General features: G+C 40.4%; 2 protein-coding genes across 3 annotated transcripts in view; both read right to left on the minus strand.

The window, feature by feature from the left end:
* Positions 1-203: 203 nt before the first annotated feature.
* Positions 204-4,257, minus strand: LOC117455105 (trypsin-like). Its single transcript, XM_034094474.2, has 5 exons — positions 4,218-4,257; positions 3,917-4,067; positions 2,754-3,007; positions 1,964-2,100; positions 204-850 (listed from the first exon to the last, which is right to left on the minus strand). Exons 1-5 carry the CDS (start codon positions 4,255-4,257, stop codon positions 701-703), a joined length of 732 nt encoding a protein of 243 aa, XP_033950365.1. The 3' UTR covers positions 204-700.
* Positions 4,258-7,024: 2,767 nt separating this feature from the next.
* kmt2ba (lysine (K)-specific methyltransferase 2Ba) overlaps positions 7,025-16,133 on the minus strand; it is a 31,466-nt gene continuing 22,357 nt past the window's right edge. For both annotated transcript variants that reach the window (XM_034095106.1, XM_034095107.2), the window contains 13 exons: positions 15,667-15,784; positions 15,458-15,536; positions 14,886-15,046; positions 14,553-14,714; positions 11,973-14,448; positions 11,340-11,459; positions 10,935-11,053; positions 10,590-10,715; positions 9,659-9,911; positions 9,419-9,529; positions 8,735-8,818; positions 8,520-8,649; positions 7,025-7,990 (listed from right to left, as the gene is read on the minus strand). In XM_034095106.1, coding sequence (XP_033950997.1) covers positions 7,715-7,990; positions 8,520-8,649; positions 8,735-8,818; positions 9,419-9,529; positions 9,659-9,911; positions 10,590-10,715; positions 10,935-11,053; positions 11,340-11,459; positions 11,973-14,448; positions 14,553-14,714; positions 14,886-15,046; positions 15,458-15,536; positions 15,667-15,784 — 4,215 coding nt within the window. In that variant the 3' untranslated portion in view covers positions 7,025-7,714. The remainder of the gene's footprint in view (positions 7,991-8,519; positions 8,650-8,734; positions 8,819-9,418; positions 9,530-9,658; positions 9,912-10,589; positions 10,716-10,934; positions 11,054-11,339; positions 11,460-11,972; positions 14,449-14,552; positions 14,715-14,885; positions 15,047-15,457; positions 15,537-15,666; positions 15,785-16,133) is intronic.

Raw genomic sequence — 16,133 nt, forward strand, 5'->3', positions numbered from 1 at the left:
GAATGTTGGAAATTGGTATATTCCAGCTTCTCTAATGTCAAGGATTTGCCTCTCAGATTTCTCAGAAATAATAAGCAACTGGATGACAGAATGTTTATTTTCCTTCAATTTAGAGACTTAACAGTTAAACAAAAACATTATTTCTTTAGTAATCAACAATGGGAATATTGATTACTTCAGCCTTACCTAAGTACATGCATGTCCATACTGTATAAGTATATACCACGTGGGATTTATACTCATGGTGTCAAATGATGCCTTCATTGGGGCACTTTTCTTTGCCTTACTTCTTATTTACACAAGTTACTTGTCTCACATATCACTCCATTGCCCAGAGTGCAGGAAGCATTTTGTAGACTTGCATGTGTCTATAGTACAATTAGTACAAATTAACTATTATATTTGGCTTATTTGCCAAAATGTATAGTTTAAAAATGAATCTCAAGACAGTAGTGGCCTTGTGAGAGAACAAAATAAGTTAAAACACAAAGCATGTTTATTGTCAAATAACTTTGAAACTCAATGTATTAAACAAAACAGATTTGGGGAATGCTAATGAAATATTTTTTAGTTGTCCGATTCTTTTGAATATTATGCCTTAACATGTGATTCATAAGATGTATATGAAAAAAATACAAATATAACAACAGTATGGTGTTACAAAGTCAGCTTGCATGTGGATGTATGGGCGACTGTGTGTTTAGTTGTTGGACATGGTGCTGCTGATCCAGCTGTTGTAGCGGCACACTCGGGCGTAGACGCTGGGATGTCCCTGCATGGCGCAGTCATAACCCCAGGACACGACCCCCTGCAGCTGACCGTTACACACCAGAGGACCACCAGAGTCTCCCTGCAACACAAGCAGAAGAAGACACAGGTTTACATTTTACTGTAATAGTACAAACACGGTACATGACAGGCATTGCATTCAAACTGTCTTTCTGAAGGTTTCAAAAGAAGATCACATGGAATGACATGTAGTACCCATTTGTATAATTTGTAGCCTATGAATGAAAATGTGTTGACGGATGTTTGCTCTATAATGCAAAACTGCTGCAGGTGGTTGAGAGTTGTGGATTGAGAGACTATTTTTCACAGAAATACATCTCTTTATTATTTTATATGCTGCTTAATACATATATCATATACTGTATGTTCATCATCATCCAATTGTACAAGTACCCACCGCATCTGTAATCTTTAAGCTTCTTTCATTGATCATATAAATATAAAAACCTAGGGGTGAACTATATATATCGGGTTCAGGGCAAAAGGATTACCAATTTACATTATTATTTATTGTTCCGCTAATTTAATTATAGCCTGTCAATGATCAGCCGTTCATATACCAAGTTGTTCTTAATTAAAACGCCCATAGTCTACACACTCTAATTTACTAAAATGTATAATAATTTGCAGAGTCAGAACTGTTTTTCCTTTGTTACCAATAGATACTAATAGGTTGGTTAGATTCAGTAAGTTCAAAGCTGTGGAATTATCATCTTTCTTTGCTCGCTGCATCTTGGCCTTTTTTACCTTATGGCACTAATAACTTTTACAGGTTATCAACTTATTTTCAAATAAGACATTTTTTTTTAAATGATCGGATATTTAATCAGTGTATGCCATGAGAAGCATGTAATTATCGGTCTCTGCTGAAAAAATGAAGGATATCCAGTGATTTAAAATGTCTCTTGCAATACTGTTGCATCATCTTCCTGCAGTCATCAATACAGACACAGCAGTGGCAGTGGTGTGAATTAAAAACGGGTACACTGAAAACGTATCTGTTTTATAATTAAAGGATTTTAGAGTGGATTCATGCAGCATTTGCATTGAAGGAGTATATCATCTAAATTCTCAGTGAAATAAGTGCTATAGTGTGTCTATGTACTGCTGGAAGAAATGCACACTTCTGCACATCCTGACCCCTGTGTGTTCACTGTGGTTCAGTCCGACTCACTTGGCAGCTGCTGGCACCTCCGCTCATGAATCCGGAGCAAAGCATGTTGTCGGTGAAGAAGTGAGGGTAGGCGTTCTTGCAGATCCTGTCATCGATGATGGGCTGCCTCAGACACTGCAGCCTGTCAGGGAAGTTGTCTGTGGAGCAAGAAGGAAAGTCTCAGTTACTGTATCTGCCAATATTCAAATATTAGGAGTGAAGTAAGATGACTTCATTTTTCAATGGAAAGTTAAATGACTCCCATTTTGCAAATTAATCCATATATATACAGCTCTGGAAACCACTGCAGCATTATAAGTTTCTCTGGTTTTACTATTTATAGGTATGTGTTTGAGTGAACATTTGTTTTTATTCTGTAAACTACTGACAACATTTCCCTGTGTTGGCATTCAACAGACACTGGAATGGAATGGCTGCCATACATGTAGAGATTGAGATTTAAGAACAATTTTGAGTGGTCTTTTAATTTTTTTCCTGAGTTGTATTTGATTACTTCGGGATAAGGTTTTAACAATTTTTTTAACTGGGCGATAAAGCTCCACAAAATGTTTTAATTGCTGTCAAATTTGTATTTAACCGGAGTTAAGATGGGAACAAAGCAAAAAAAACTGCTATATTTTTTAATTAACGTTTTTTACTGAAAATAATATTTCCAGATGTAACTCCTTGAATCACCAATCAAAAACATTTGAACAACATATGTTTTCTTAGTGACTGATTATAATTACATGTGTTTTGTTATGCGATTGTGTAACTCTGTAAATAACCCTGGGCATGAGTCATCCCTTACTTCCGTTGGCGTAGAGGTTGCCCCAGCCGGACACCATGCAGTTCTCGTCGGCCTGGGGGCAGCGGTTGGGCAGGGCCACGGTCTGGACGTTGCTGTTGAGGGTGGCGGGGCGGCTCAGTTTGATCAGCATGATGTCATTGTCCTGGTTGTAGCTGTTGTACTGTGGGTGCTTGATCATCTTGACTCCATCGATCCACTGCTCCGTGCCCTCGTTCGCAGCGATGTTGTGCTCGCCAAGGCGGACCTGGATATGACTGGTGGAATTATGAAAGTTACGTTTAGAAATATTTCAAATGAATTACAATCATAATGTATTTGGCGTCACATACATCAGTGGATCTCATTTAAAGGGTGGATTATCAATGATAAACATATACAAAACTTCTAGCAGCAGGCAGTAAGTCTGTCAAAAGGAAGTGGCTTAATTCAGAGCCACACTATTGATAAACGGATATAAATAATATATGAAATATATATTTTGGAAAGGTTGAAGTCTTCCTTCAAATTCCCAAGATTCTTTTCCACGGGTTTGCACTAAGTGGACTGAGTAGACTAAACCTTCGAGGTCAGACTTATTGGAAGAATGTAATGTGATTTAAAATATGTTATCACATCTAACTTCTCTTTTGCTTATTGTAATTTCTAAGCTACAATTATAAATCATGAAAGCTGATGTCATAAAATAAAATTATTGGAGAGTCACACATAAAATGGTTATCAAATATACTGAAACATGTTGGTTTTACATGTGAATTTACTTGCAGTAATATTTATGTTTTGTAAAATTATGAATGTTAAACAAATGCTTTTCCAATACAAAAAAATGCATACTGTATATCTAATTTCAGATGTATTAGGTTTTTGACTGACTGTGATTACAAAGCATTAACTCTAGTTGGTGTAACTCTAGCTTGCTATCATAGTAGAGTAGTAAAACATATAATTATATTTAAAAAATACAGAAATGTACAAAAGAACCAACTCACAACATCTTTCGGTTTCTCCTTTTCTTATGCAGCGGGACGTTATGATTGATTACCTTATTTAAGATTTTCAAAAAATAACCAGGGATTGAGGTTACAAGAAAAAATCTGCTTGATGAGGAAAAGTATTATTCCAGACTCGGGTTTCAGGGGAAAAACGTTGTGACTTCCTGTACTTACAACATGTAGCAGTGAGCAGCAGACACCACCCACTGGCTGGAGATGAGGGATCCTCCGCAGAAGTGGTATCCAGCGTTCAGAGACACCTGGTAGGGAACCGAGTTTCTGGGACACTCGTACCCGCCAACAACCTTCTCCTCCTCAGCAGCAACTGATACAGCACATTAGGTCACTTTATTACCATGAATACAAAAATAAACAAAACCATTAATATGTTAAAAGTATTGTTTTAAACTATAAGGTCCAGAAATATTCATTTATCAAAACCAGAGAAATAAAAAGTGATCGCCAAGTCTCTTACACACTGCTCCAAGCAGAGCCAGGAATATCAGGGCCTTCATGGTAACTTATCTTTTGAATGTCAGAGAAAGTTCAGCCTGTAACTCTTTATATACGCCTCCTGCTCTTTACGTTCGCACATTTCTCAAGGTCGGGAAGGTAAAATGAAAAACTGTTCTGGGAAAGAGCCATATGGCTGCAGGCAACAAAAAGACCTTGAACGACATGAGAACTAATAGATTAAACTCTGTTTAAAAAGCAAACTTGTTATGTGTTCAGCAATTAGGTATTTGTATGTTTTATGTGCATTTTATTGAGTAGATCAGAACTCGTGAATATGTGTTTGTATGTGTGTTCAAGGAGACCTGGCTAAGGTAGGCAGCAGTGTGAATACAACTGAAAACACACACAAAACATTTAAAAGGAGGGAAAAATCAAGAATAGGGAACTCAACATTAAGAGACATTTAAAATAGTCAGTTTTTTACCAGGTACAGAGTTATATATTTGTAAGTAAAAAGTAAAACATCTATTAACCATCACAGATATAAGTTATACATATATCATGATCATGTAGATAATGAATATGAAACCTTTTCACAGACGCCAGCACTTTTGAGAATCAATGGAGTCCAGTTTTAGATGCTGATGTGCACTGAACTGATGTCACATTTCTTATCTGTCAATAATGTGTGAGACAGCAGTTGAGCAGGTGCTCCTTACTCAGCAGTTCGCTGCAGGAACATTCAATAGGTTTATCAGTGATCCACTCAAAGCTAATAAGACTTTCTTTCCAAAACTATAGCAACGCTGGAAAAAAGGAACAACGTAAAGGAAATACTTGTGCATACAGATAGGTGACAAATTAAGTGAAATCATCAATAAATTAAGGGGAACTATTATGCTAATGTTTTTTAAAGTTGTTTTTTAAGTTTGTGCTTCTACTGTGACATGCTTACATGCTTTAATGTTCAAAAAGGCATTTTGGCTGCAGCCACTCTTTTCACCCTCTGTCTGAAACCACAGCCCAGATAACTGGCATGAACTTTGGGATTTTAGCCTTTGCAGACACTTCACATCAGGGGTGTCCAAACTGAGGAGCCACATACAGAAAGATATATGAAGGAATGGGCCCCTCCCAGAGATGAGGTATATCGCCTCATAAGTTAAGTTATAAGTTGGAAAAATCAATCCAATGTAGGTAAACTTGAAAAAAACAGCCTACATCACAGCTCTCCATAGGGTTTCATTTATCTTGTTAGCAGCTCATTCCTTGAAACAGATGCTTCAGATCGCTTATAAGAGGAAATATGAAGGGTATATTTCAAGGTTGCTATGTAAATGTGTTATTTGGCTTTCCATGTTTTCAACTTTAATTGACTGAATTTATTTGAAAAGTGGTCTATTTAACACATGAATACTGTGTAATATATTTGAACATATATATTTAAGAAGTACAATATAAGACAAGCAGAAGTTTATTATACTCAAGTCATTATACTTTTTGAATTTGCTGAGGGCCTATTCAAAATGGCCCCCGGGCCGTAGTTTGGACACCCCTGCTTTACATGCAAGAAAACCTATACAACACACTACAGGAAAGAGAAAACCTCAAAAAGCACAACAGGGCCCCTTTAAATAACACTCATGTAATGAAACAGGACAATAGAGGATTCTAAATAGTTTGTTAAAGATCAATATAATTCTGCTATGAATCCTCCGTCACCAGATATAAAACAAACTGAAGACATAGAGATATTTCAAACAGTCAGCAGACTTTAGAGGCTTTGCCATTGAGCACAAACCTGCTGCAGGTTAACACCCTTACACTTTTGAATTGTTTTTTAAATGTTCTTTAGTTTGTCACTGATCTGTAGATTTCTTGGTTCCGCTATCAGGAAAAAATACCATAAATGTAAAAAATATTAGACACATTTAAAATGTATACGGGTATTTATACAGCACATGTTCACTTAATCATCTCCATTAAAAAAATATGTTTACTGATTTGAAATCATATGAAAATCCAAGGCACAATTTAACATTTCCAATTTTTATTGAACATAAATTAAAAAATAAATGGAAGGTAAAAAAATATTTAACAGGTTTAGAAATTCTTTATACAATTTTGTACAAGCAAGGATCCATAATAAGCCAATTGAGTAACAAAGCTTTGCGTGTCAATAAATAAAAGAAAACATATTTCCACAGCATTCAGCCTTTTAACTAAAATGTCTCAAATCTCTCTAGATCCAGGAGCTAAACTCAGCTGCACAAAGGGGTAGGTCGCAGGCAGAATAGCAATAATTATTATTGATGTTATTTGTTTTATCAAGAAGTAATGATTGGAAACTGAACAATAAGGAATCTTTATTTTACCAAATGAGTCGTCAAATTCATTAAATCTTGCTTCATAATATATTTGAGGTAGTACAACTGTGAGAGACAAGAGGATGTGAAATGTAACTTAAACTTTGATTAACTCAGCAATAGCTTCGGTTTATAAATTCAACCTCAATTTACAAAGAGAAAGTTAAAAGCTCAAACACATTTATTTCCATCAGCTTGTTGAATATACATTTATTGTTCAAATATACAAAAATACAAAAAGGTGTATAAGGGACTCAGCGGAGCAAAATCATTATATTCAGTTTGAACCCTGGCTGCACCAGGGAACTCTCCCTTATAGACCTCAAATACACAAACATTACAAATTAAGAGATAAAGAACAGACAGTAATTGCGGGATAAAAGCATTTACATCACAGCATTTCTGCAGTCACAAATAAAAACAGGACATTTCAACTGAGGGGGGGGGGGGGGGGGGGGGGGGAGGGTTTGGGTAACTATATTAAAACTACCTTTTGGGTTAAATGTCACCAGCACCTTGTGGTCTCCAGACTGAAGTTAAAACGCAGCCTGCACTAAAGTTGCCTGGAGATGAATGTGTTTGAACGTCCCTCCTGCTGCGACACCAGTGCTGCTGGAGAAGGTCGTGTCAAAGTAAGGTGCTGAATAAATTCTCCTCATCCTCCTCTGTGACCTTGTATTTACAAATATACCAGCATAACAGTAATAGCTGCAATCGGGCTATCTTAGCTTGCACTGTTTGTAGCTGGTAATAATTGCCTTCTAGCAGAGGCTCCTGACAAATTGAATGTACAAAAGTAAGAATGTGTGTATGAGATGGTGAAACGGTACAAAAATCCCCCAAAAACGGTGCATTGTCCTTAATTTAACTGCACTTTCTCACAGACCAACACCCCAGCATTGACCTAAATAGTACTCATCAGAAACATATGGCTCTAATCTGGTTCACAGCAGTTCAGGGGACAGCAATGTCCTCCACCAGTCTATAAATTATGTTTCCAACAAAGCAAAGCAGATCTGTGAATCAAAGAATTCCCTCTCATGGCTACGTCACAACAGTCGCCTTCATCAGTTCATCAGAGTCAGCCTCCTGAGTTCAAGTGCATTTGTCAAGATGGCTATTTGTGCGTTGTGTGCGAGTGTGTGTTGTACTAGTTCAGGAAGCGACGGCAGCGCCTCGTCGAGCAGTTGCAGTGCAGCTTGCTCTTCTCGTCCTCGATGGGGAACTTGTAGTCGTAGGTGAGTTCTTCGCCCCGGTGGATCTTCCTCAGGGCGAAGATAACGATGTGCTTGCGTCCGTCGACGTTGATGACGCGAGAGTAGCAGTTGGGCTCGCAGGAGTGGTTGATGAAGCGAGCCGCGTTGCCTTGCATCGTCGCGTCAACCACGTCGAAGTCGTCGATGCGGAACATGTAACAGCCGATTCCCTGAGGGAGGGAGATGAAACCATCACATTTCACATTTTCAGTACATGGAACATCTTAAAGAATAAAAAAAGGTACTGTTGAGCCCAAAATCTAAAATACATATATTTACTCTTAACTTTAGAGCAATTCATCAATCTAGATTATGTTAGTGTGAGTTACGAGTGATGGATATCAACATTTTCTGGACTTTTATCAGGTTTTGGACAAATCTTTTCTATTTTGGAATAACATACTTTTAGAAATGTACAGACTTTTTTTCCCAGACCATATTTTCAAAAACCTTAGATGTTAATTATGTAAATAAACAGTTTGAGATTCCATGTACGTTGCCTTTTCCGTGTGCTATTATGCTGTAATTGCCAGGCAGTTGTAAAAGGAAATATATGAAATACATTATACCATACTATCTTTCATTTATTCCACCCTGTTTTTCTAACCTTACCCCTTAAGTTCTGCTGAATATTGTATAATCGTAATAAGTTGAGTGTGATTATGAAGACTAAGACAGTATAATAGTGTGTTTTCTAACCTTGCCGTCATAATATTTCTCCCGCTTATCAGTCAGCACAGAGCGAATGACGGTGCCAGCGTACTCGATCACCATCTCGCCAGCCTCGATGTTTCTTTTGCAGAAAAGGCCGCGACCATGAATTTCAGATCTAAGAGAGGATTTCAGATTAGGATCAGTTAAATACATTTTAACAAAAGATGTTTTGGACATTAATGAAATTGTCTTTCTTTTACCTGTAAACTCCTACTGCTTCTTTGGAGATTTTTTCCAGGTGTCTGAATCTCATTGCCATGGGAAGCTCACTGCTGGTGGCTCGCCTGTGGGAGTGAGACACAGAAAGGATGACGTCACCATGGACTAGGGCTGTCCTGAATACCATTTTTCAGGCACTGGATATTCGGTAGTAATCAGCAGTGAATATTCGGCCCGAAAAGGATATCGCATTGTGTTTGTTACTTTCGTTGCAGTTGTATATGTCTTAAGTGTAGTTTGGCTTGGCTTCTTAATTATGGACATGCTTTTATTTTGAAGGAGAGGTAGCGCTGTTGACAGGAAGTTTGTGTTGCTTTGGAAACAACGTGACGGAGATTAACGGAGAAAAGTCATAGCTACATATAAAGACGGAGAAAGTAAACGATAATGTTTATGGTTAAGTGTTAGCACCCCCCGAAGAGGCACAAGCTCTTACATTGATATTGGAGATTTCAATAAATTCATTTTTTTTTTTAAATGGGGAAAAAACAAACAAAACGAATATCCGATAACGAAATTGAAACCCGAATAGTACTCCAACGAACGAATATTCGGATACAGCCCTACCATGGACAGGGGCAGATAAATTACCACCTGGAATAATACTGTTCAAGTTAAGATTTTTAAGCTTGGATCATAAAGTGCCACTAATGTAATCCTCTTACCTGGAAGATTTAAGTGGGAATTCATCCTCCTCTTCATCAAAGGGGCCCACCATGACAGGGAGCTCTCTGTGCTGCGATGCCAGGAAGTTGAACATATCAAAAGTCGCTTTCCTGATTATAGGGAAAAAAGTTAATTAATTTGAGTTGCAATTTAAATTCCTGAACAAGAAGAAGACACAAACCAACCCTAAGCAAATTAACTCCTAAAAAATAAATCCAGTTATGACAAAAAAACGGTACCGTGTGTAGACTTCAGTACGAGCGCAGCCGCTTGGATTGAGAGGAAGCTCTTCCTCTATGTTCTCGCAGCGGTGGAAGCGGAAGCGATGGCGTTTGCAGTTGGCGGCACCATGCAGCTGCTCCAGCAGGAAGATGACGGCATCGTGAACGACGCCGAGCACCCGCGGCCCGCTCATCCCGCCCAGAGGCAGCTGCTTCAGGTGGAAGCCTGTGCGGGCCTCAAGGACGCCGTCAATCACCGCTCGCCAGGCCACTGAGGGGGGGGCGGAGATAAGAGGGTGTGAGGATTGAACTGCACACAAGCTGACCAGACTCTCTTGTTTTGCTTGTCTCAAATGCTTTAATCCATGCTAAGATTAACAGTAGTTTTAGTTAAAATAGTGTTAACAACAGCGTAGAAGTGTTCACAAACGTTTAATTTGGTAATCATCTTAAATACTGTTTCACCAATACACCCAGAAGAAAACACTAGACCTAAGATGAAAAGCATGGTTAAATGGCAGTTAATGCAGGATATTTAAATCATGTTCTTGTTATTTAATTACTCATGCGAAAAACTAAAAGGGATTAAAGTAATTGCAGCATAGCGCCATCTGCTGGAATGTCAAGGCTCTTCAAGCCAGAGGTTTAATGTAACCAAAATTGGCAGTATTATTTCAGTCCCTATGATAACATCATTTGTAACCAGAAAATATCATATCAGTTACATTTTGTTTTTCCTGAAAGGATATGTTGTTGTTGTTGTTGTTGTTTAGTTTCAGATTAGGACATTATTTTTCACTTATTTTCTCCGTTTTAGTTTTAGGTTACGATATAAGCCAGCTCCAAAACAGTGTCCCAAGCACAATACACCTAGAAGATTATACCTCAGCTACTAGGTTAGCTTTGTTAACATATTCAGAGCTAAGGACAGAACACACGCAGCTCTTACCCTCTATGCTGTTAGCCTTCACACTGAATCCGTCCTCGCTGGTGATTTCGAAGCGCAGGTGTGGCTGGTTCATGTACGTCCTCTTCCTGTGTTTGGGTGCAGGTGCATCTTCTTCTGAGCTAAAACCTGTACACGTAAATAGTTATCACAAAAAGGTGTTACATTTCCAGAAAGCATTGAGAGCTATACATAGTTAAACAAACACCTATGTATTAAAGTCAATAATAAGAGATAGAGAGATATATAATGTGTGGCAAATTAAGAACAAGATCTAAAATTGCCAGAATACAAAAGTTTTAGTCTCTGAATGTTTTAAACAATTGAAGATAATGTTTAGTTGCAAACCTGAATAAGGGCCCCATTCAGAGAGGTCTCCGTGGCGAGCACCGACCCACGTGTGTGTTTTACTCTGAATGGGACTGTTGGTTTGTACAGGTGCGGACGGAGTCTCAACCCGAGGGTGCCTGAACAGAGAGGACAAACATTTAAGTAAACAATTATATAATTATAATATATAATACAGCACCTACACAAATGAACACATGTAAATTAAATGTAAAAAATTGGCATGATTTGGTCATCTCCAAAATAGAAATACTAAAAGCATACATAAGATCTTGCACATGGAGATGGGTAAACATTGATCATTAAATTCATGAAACCCAACAGCAATCATTACTCCAATCATTCTTGTTTCTTTATAGCAGTTATAAGGCTCTTTTTTTGAGCGATCCTTTCAGATGAACTTACCTGGAGGGTGTAGGAGGAGGAGGTGGAGTGGTAATCCTTAACTGCTCAGGCGACTTTTTTTCCTGGTCCATATCAAGGATGTCCGTCATTGATGGAGCTTTAATCCTCACACCACTCGGTCTAACGGAAGAAATCGAGAAAGATTTTGATGACTTAATGACTTATTCCTGAGACTAAAACGTTATGCGATTGATTGAAATACTATGCCTCCAAGGTCATCAAGTTCTATTGATGCCACCATGTTTTATCTGACAGTTAAGGGTTGCAAAAACTCATGAATTATGGCGTCAAACTCTGCATCTACTGCTGGAAATGTCTTGTTCAAGCTTTTTCCTTGATGTAAAGGAGTACTGTGATTTATTCAAATGTAATTTTGCTGCATTTATCAGTAATGTGTCTTCCAAGTTATATCCCTTTAAGAAAAGCACCATTGTTATTTATCGTAACATTTTCAAATGTTGGTAGGTAGACGCTAACAATAAGTTCAGACTGAAACAGAAAATCCTTTTTCTTTTTAGAATCGAATGACATTGGTAATAAGAAAATATTATCCATTCTCATCCTTTTTAATAATTATTATCACAGGTACTAAGTTAAACATGCATTGCAGAGAAGAATGGAATCTTTAAATACCTAGCTTCATTAACTTGATCCAGCTCACTTGAGGGATCCCTCAAAAAGTCCATCTTGGATTTCTTATTGGAGGGTCGTTCGGACACCGCCGACACTCTCTTGACTCTGACCTGCTGGCGTGATGACGAGGCTAGTGCTGGTTCGATTACTAAACTGCTGTGGGATTCTGAATGTGCAGCTGGTGACTGATCTGAGACCTCTGAAGCCTGAACCGGCAATGGCTTTCTGACCTTTGACCGGCAAGTTTTACTGAGGATGAGGGGTGTAGTCTTTGGCACTTCGCGGTGGGTGGCCATGGCTCTGTCGATGATAGCCTGGGCTGTGCTCGCTTCAATGCTAGAGAAACGTGCGTCAGGGGCCGTCTGCAGGGCCGTCTGCAGGGTCGTCTGCAGGGTAGTCTGCAGGGTAGTCTGCAGGGTCGTCTGCAGGGTCGTCTGCAGGGTCGTCTGCAGGGCCGTCTGCAGGGTCGTCTGCAGGGCCGTCTGCAGGGTCACCGGGGTCATGGCAGCTGCAGTGGCGGCGCTTTTCATAGGCATCACTCTGACGATGATTTTTCTCTCGGTGGTTGTGGTGTTGTTACTGGCGGAGGGGACGTTTGTGGCGGAGAGGCTGGACCGCGGCTTTATCACAACACGAGGGACCGAGCGCTGCAAAGCATTCCCGCTGTGGAGAATCTTGGCAATCTGGCTTATTTTATTATAGGCAGGAGAGTTTGTGCTGAGGGTCTGATAAGTGTTGGATCTCGGGTCTTTGATCAGGATCTGACCCTGTCGGTTGACCAACAGGACCTGAGGGGCGGGAGCCGGCGAGCTAGTGGCTGCGGCTTGATTCTGAATCGCAACCTGATGCTGACTTCCTGTCGGGTTGTCCAGGCGAATGGCGATGGTTCGTCCCTGTGTGGCAGCAGCCTGAATGGGTACGTTTAAACCATTGATCATGATCGGGGAGGTGATTGTGCGAGGAACAGTGACAACAGCGGGGGAAGAATTGTTTACAATCTGTACAGGCCGAGGTGGCAACATCATTTTGAAGGTGCGCTGCTGTGGAAGACAAGGTTTTGGCGACAAGCGATGGAGGTTTGTTGGTGGACATTTTGTCTTTATGATGATTGCTTTCATCGGCGCTGTGGGAGACTTTTTGGTTTTACGCTCCTGACCCTCAGCACGATCTGGAGAGTAGTCAAGGTCTTTCAAATCATCTTTAAACCCTTCAACAGAGTCGACCGATGAGCAGCTGTCTTCTTTGAGGCCTAATTCAATATTATTCGTGCACACAGCAGTGACAACTTCAGTGACAACTTCAGGGCCAACTTCAGTGACAACTTCAGAAGAAGTAAAATGGCCTGTGGTGGAATCCAGAAACAGATCCGCTTGAGCTGTTGGCGTTTCAAAGCTCATGGGAACTTCTTCCTCCTGAACCGACACCTCGTCATTTTCATAACTATTTTCAAGGATATCACACGGTGGAGTACTTTCATGTACCTCAAGGTCATGGCTTGACTTTGGCATGCTGTAGATTGAATCCAACCTCTGAAGAGTGACGGTCAGCTGCTTAGTTGGTGTATTATGTGTGCTGTGGATCTGACTCGCTCCATGTTCTATAGGAGTGTCCTCCTGAGCTTCATCATCGATCGTTTCGCTTTCATCACTCTCCGACCCTCCGTCCGCTCCATCTAACTGGGAGATGGACTGCGTTGAAGTGAGCTGTGCTGAGGCGTCCGAGCTGCTAGCTGCTTCACACACAACTGTGCGGGCAAATTTAAAGTAATGGCTTGAGTCTTCAACTTCAGAGTCATTTTCCCGGTGGTCTTCTTGCATCTGCAAATCTTGCACTATGTTTTCCACCTCTTCCCTCCCGCCCGGTGCCACACAGTGAAGGCCAACGTTCTCAGTAAGCAGAGCCTCGTCAAAGTCAAGCTTAGCGTTCAGCATGGAGGCCACGGCTACCTCTGTGTCCGTGTCGAACACCGTGTACGGCAGCTCCTGGGCCATCAGGTGGGCCACCTCCTCCTCTAGGTTACCAGGTGCTAGTGAGATCCCATTGGTCGTAGCCACCGCTGCGTCTTCTGCCTCAGACGATGCTAGGAAGTCCTGAGGAACTTCTGCAGAAATGGGTGTGGTGATTTTAAAGTTCTGCCTCCCTCTGGGGGAGTGTGTGATGGCTCCTTGCCGAGGTGACAGCCCTGCAGTAATGCTGGAGTTGGATCGGGGTGGTGAGCTCCAGACTGGTGGTGATACTGAGTTTTGTCGTGACAGAGGAGGAGACGCTGCCCCCAAATTGGATGTCCTTGGAGGGGAGCTGAACAGAGCACACCTGGATTGGATGGTGCCTCCAGAGCGGAGGGTCATCGGCACAGACGGGTCGCTATCTGTTGGCGAGGAACTGCAGCGGCTTCTTGATGAGAGCCTGCGAGGCCGCCGGGTGTCCTCCAGGTCCCTCAGTGTCAGGATGTGATGCGATTTGGGAAGAGCGGACCCTGAAGGCATCAAACAACAAAGAGTGAAGAGAAGGCACCAGTGAGGTCTACTTCAGGAATATAGTACCATTTTAAAATCAAAACATATTAACCAAACTATTTACCTGGAGATGGAAGAGGTCGAGAAGACCCTCCTGCTGGTTTCCTGGTCTGTGTGTAACCAGGACTTTTGGACCCGGGTGTGTTGTGCTGTTTGGAGTTAGGTGATGGAGTAGTGGACTTCACTGGGCTGGATGACGAGCTTAAACGCTCCGGGGACTCCATATCTGGCAGGGAAGAAAAAGTGTTAAACAAACACAACCAGCGTGCAACCGGAATCATTTATCCTCTACTATTAGCATTGTAAGATAAACACTTTAGCGCAACCAAAAATACAGTTGGATTCAGAACAGCAGTCTGTCTGTCATTCAATAAAGAAATACAAAGTTCCTGCTGACCTCTGTGGTGGTTGGGGCTGTGGATTATGGTGTGATTATCTTCATTGTCCCACCGTGGATCTTGTTCCTCGCCAGGCAGAGGCGTGCTAACTTCTGTCACTTTACATGTGTACTTGCAGCGTCTGCGAGGGTCCACAGTGCTCCAGTACAGCCGGGAACATCTGGTAAAGAAAGGGAAGAAGACATTTACATAAATCAAGTCATTTTGAGAACAATAATTATATAATCCAATACATCTGATTATTTTGCCAGTGAACACACGTGCAGCATGATTGTTGTGTGCGATATACAACTTGAACTTGCTGTTTTACTGACACAGATAGTAAAACAGCAAGTTCAATGGGTTACATTTAATTTAAAGTCGGATTTGATTTTTCCAGCACAATTAGTTTGACATGGTTTGAGTAAAAGTGGCAGAATGTCCTGGAAATTGGTTCAGTTTTAGATACTCTTAAGTTGTTTAATAGTAAATCCTTTTGAAAAATGAAATATTACAATCAGTGCATCTCTAGTTTTTAAGTCACCAACATAATGAGAGATCTATCAGTTGAATGTTGTCAATGAGCACTTACTGATAGCCGACGGGATACAGCATCCTCCCATTTGACGACAGCTCTGATAACACACCAAGTTTCTGAATCTGCAGAGAGCCTTGAAGAAAGGAGAAATGATGTGTTTTAGCACACTGAGGGCAGTCTGTCCTTTAGCAGTAATATGTCCTCTCTTTATGGAGACACAAGTGGCTCAAATCAACCGCAGACAGCATACAAGATAATCTCACCTATGGTCATGTTTATGGTTTCTGGCTCCAGGCCTGTGAGGAACTTTCTTCTGAGAGTGATCCCATCAAAGTCCACGTATACCCGCCGAGCGACTTCAAACCCTTTCCCAGACACCGTCTAAGAGACACAAATCAATACACATCGATATATACTTGCACCTTGTGTGAGTCTGTTATTTCTGATAATTCCTGTATTTTTTTAAATCTATTAATATTCAATTAATAGACAGCTTTTCCAAGTCACTAATGTGCGAATATTCAGGATTATACCAATAATGGAAAATTAACACAAGTATGAGTTGTTTTTATACCGACCCGTAACAAAAGCCTATATTGTCCTATCCCTACCAATCAAAACAATATGATAATATTTTTGAAATTGGCAAATGTTCGATGTTAATAATTTCCCTTTTGGTACTCTTATATTTTTGGAAACGTATACTTTACTAATCTTGAGTAAATGAGTT

The sequence above is a fragment of the Pseudochaenichthys georgianus genome, chromosome 11 (genome assembly GCF_902827115.2).
Source record: "Pseudochaenichthys georgianus chromosome 11, fPseGeo1.2, whole genome shotgun sequence".
Lineage (NCBI taxonomy): Eukaryota > Metazoa > Chordata > Actinopteri > Perciformes > Channichthyidae > Pseudochaenichthys > Pseudochaenichthys georgianus.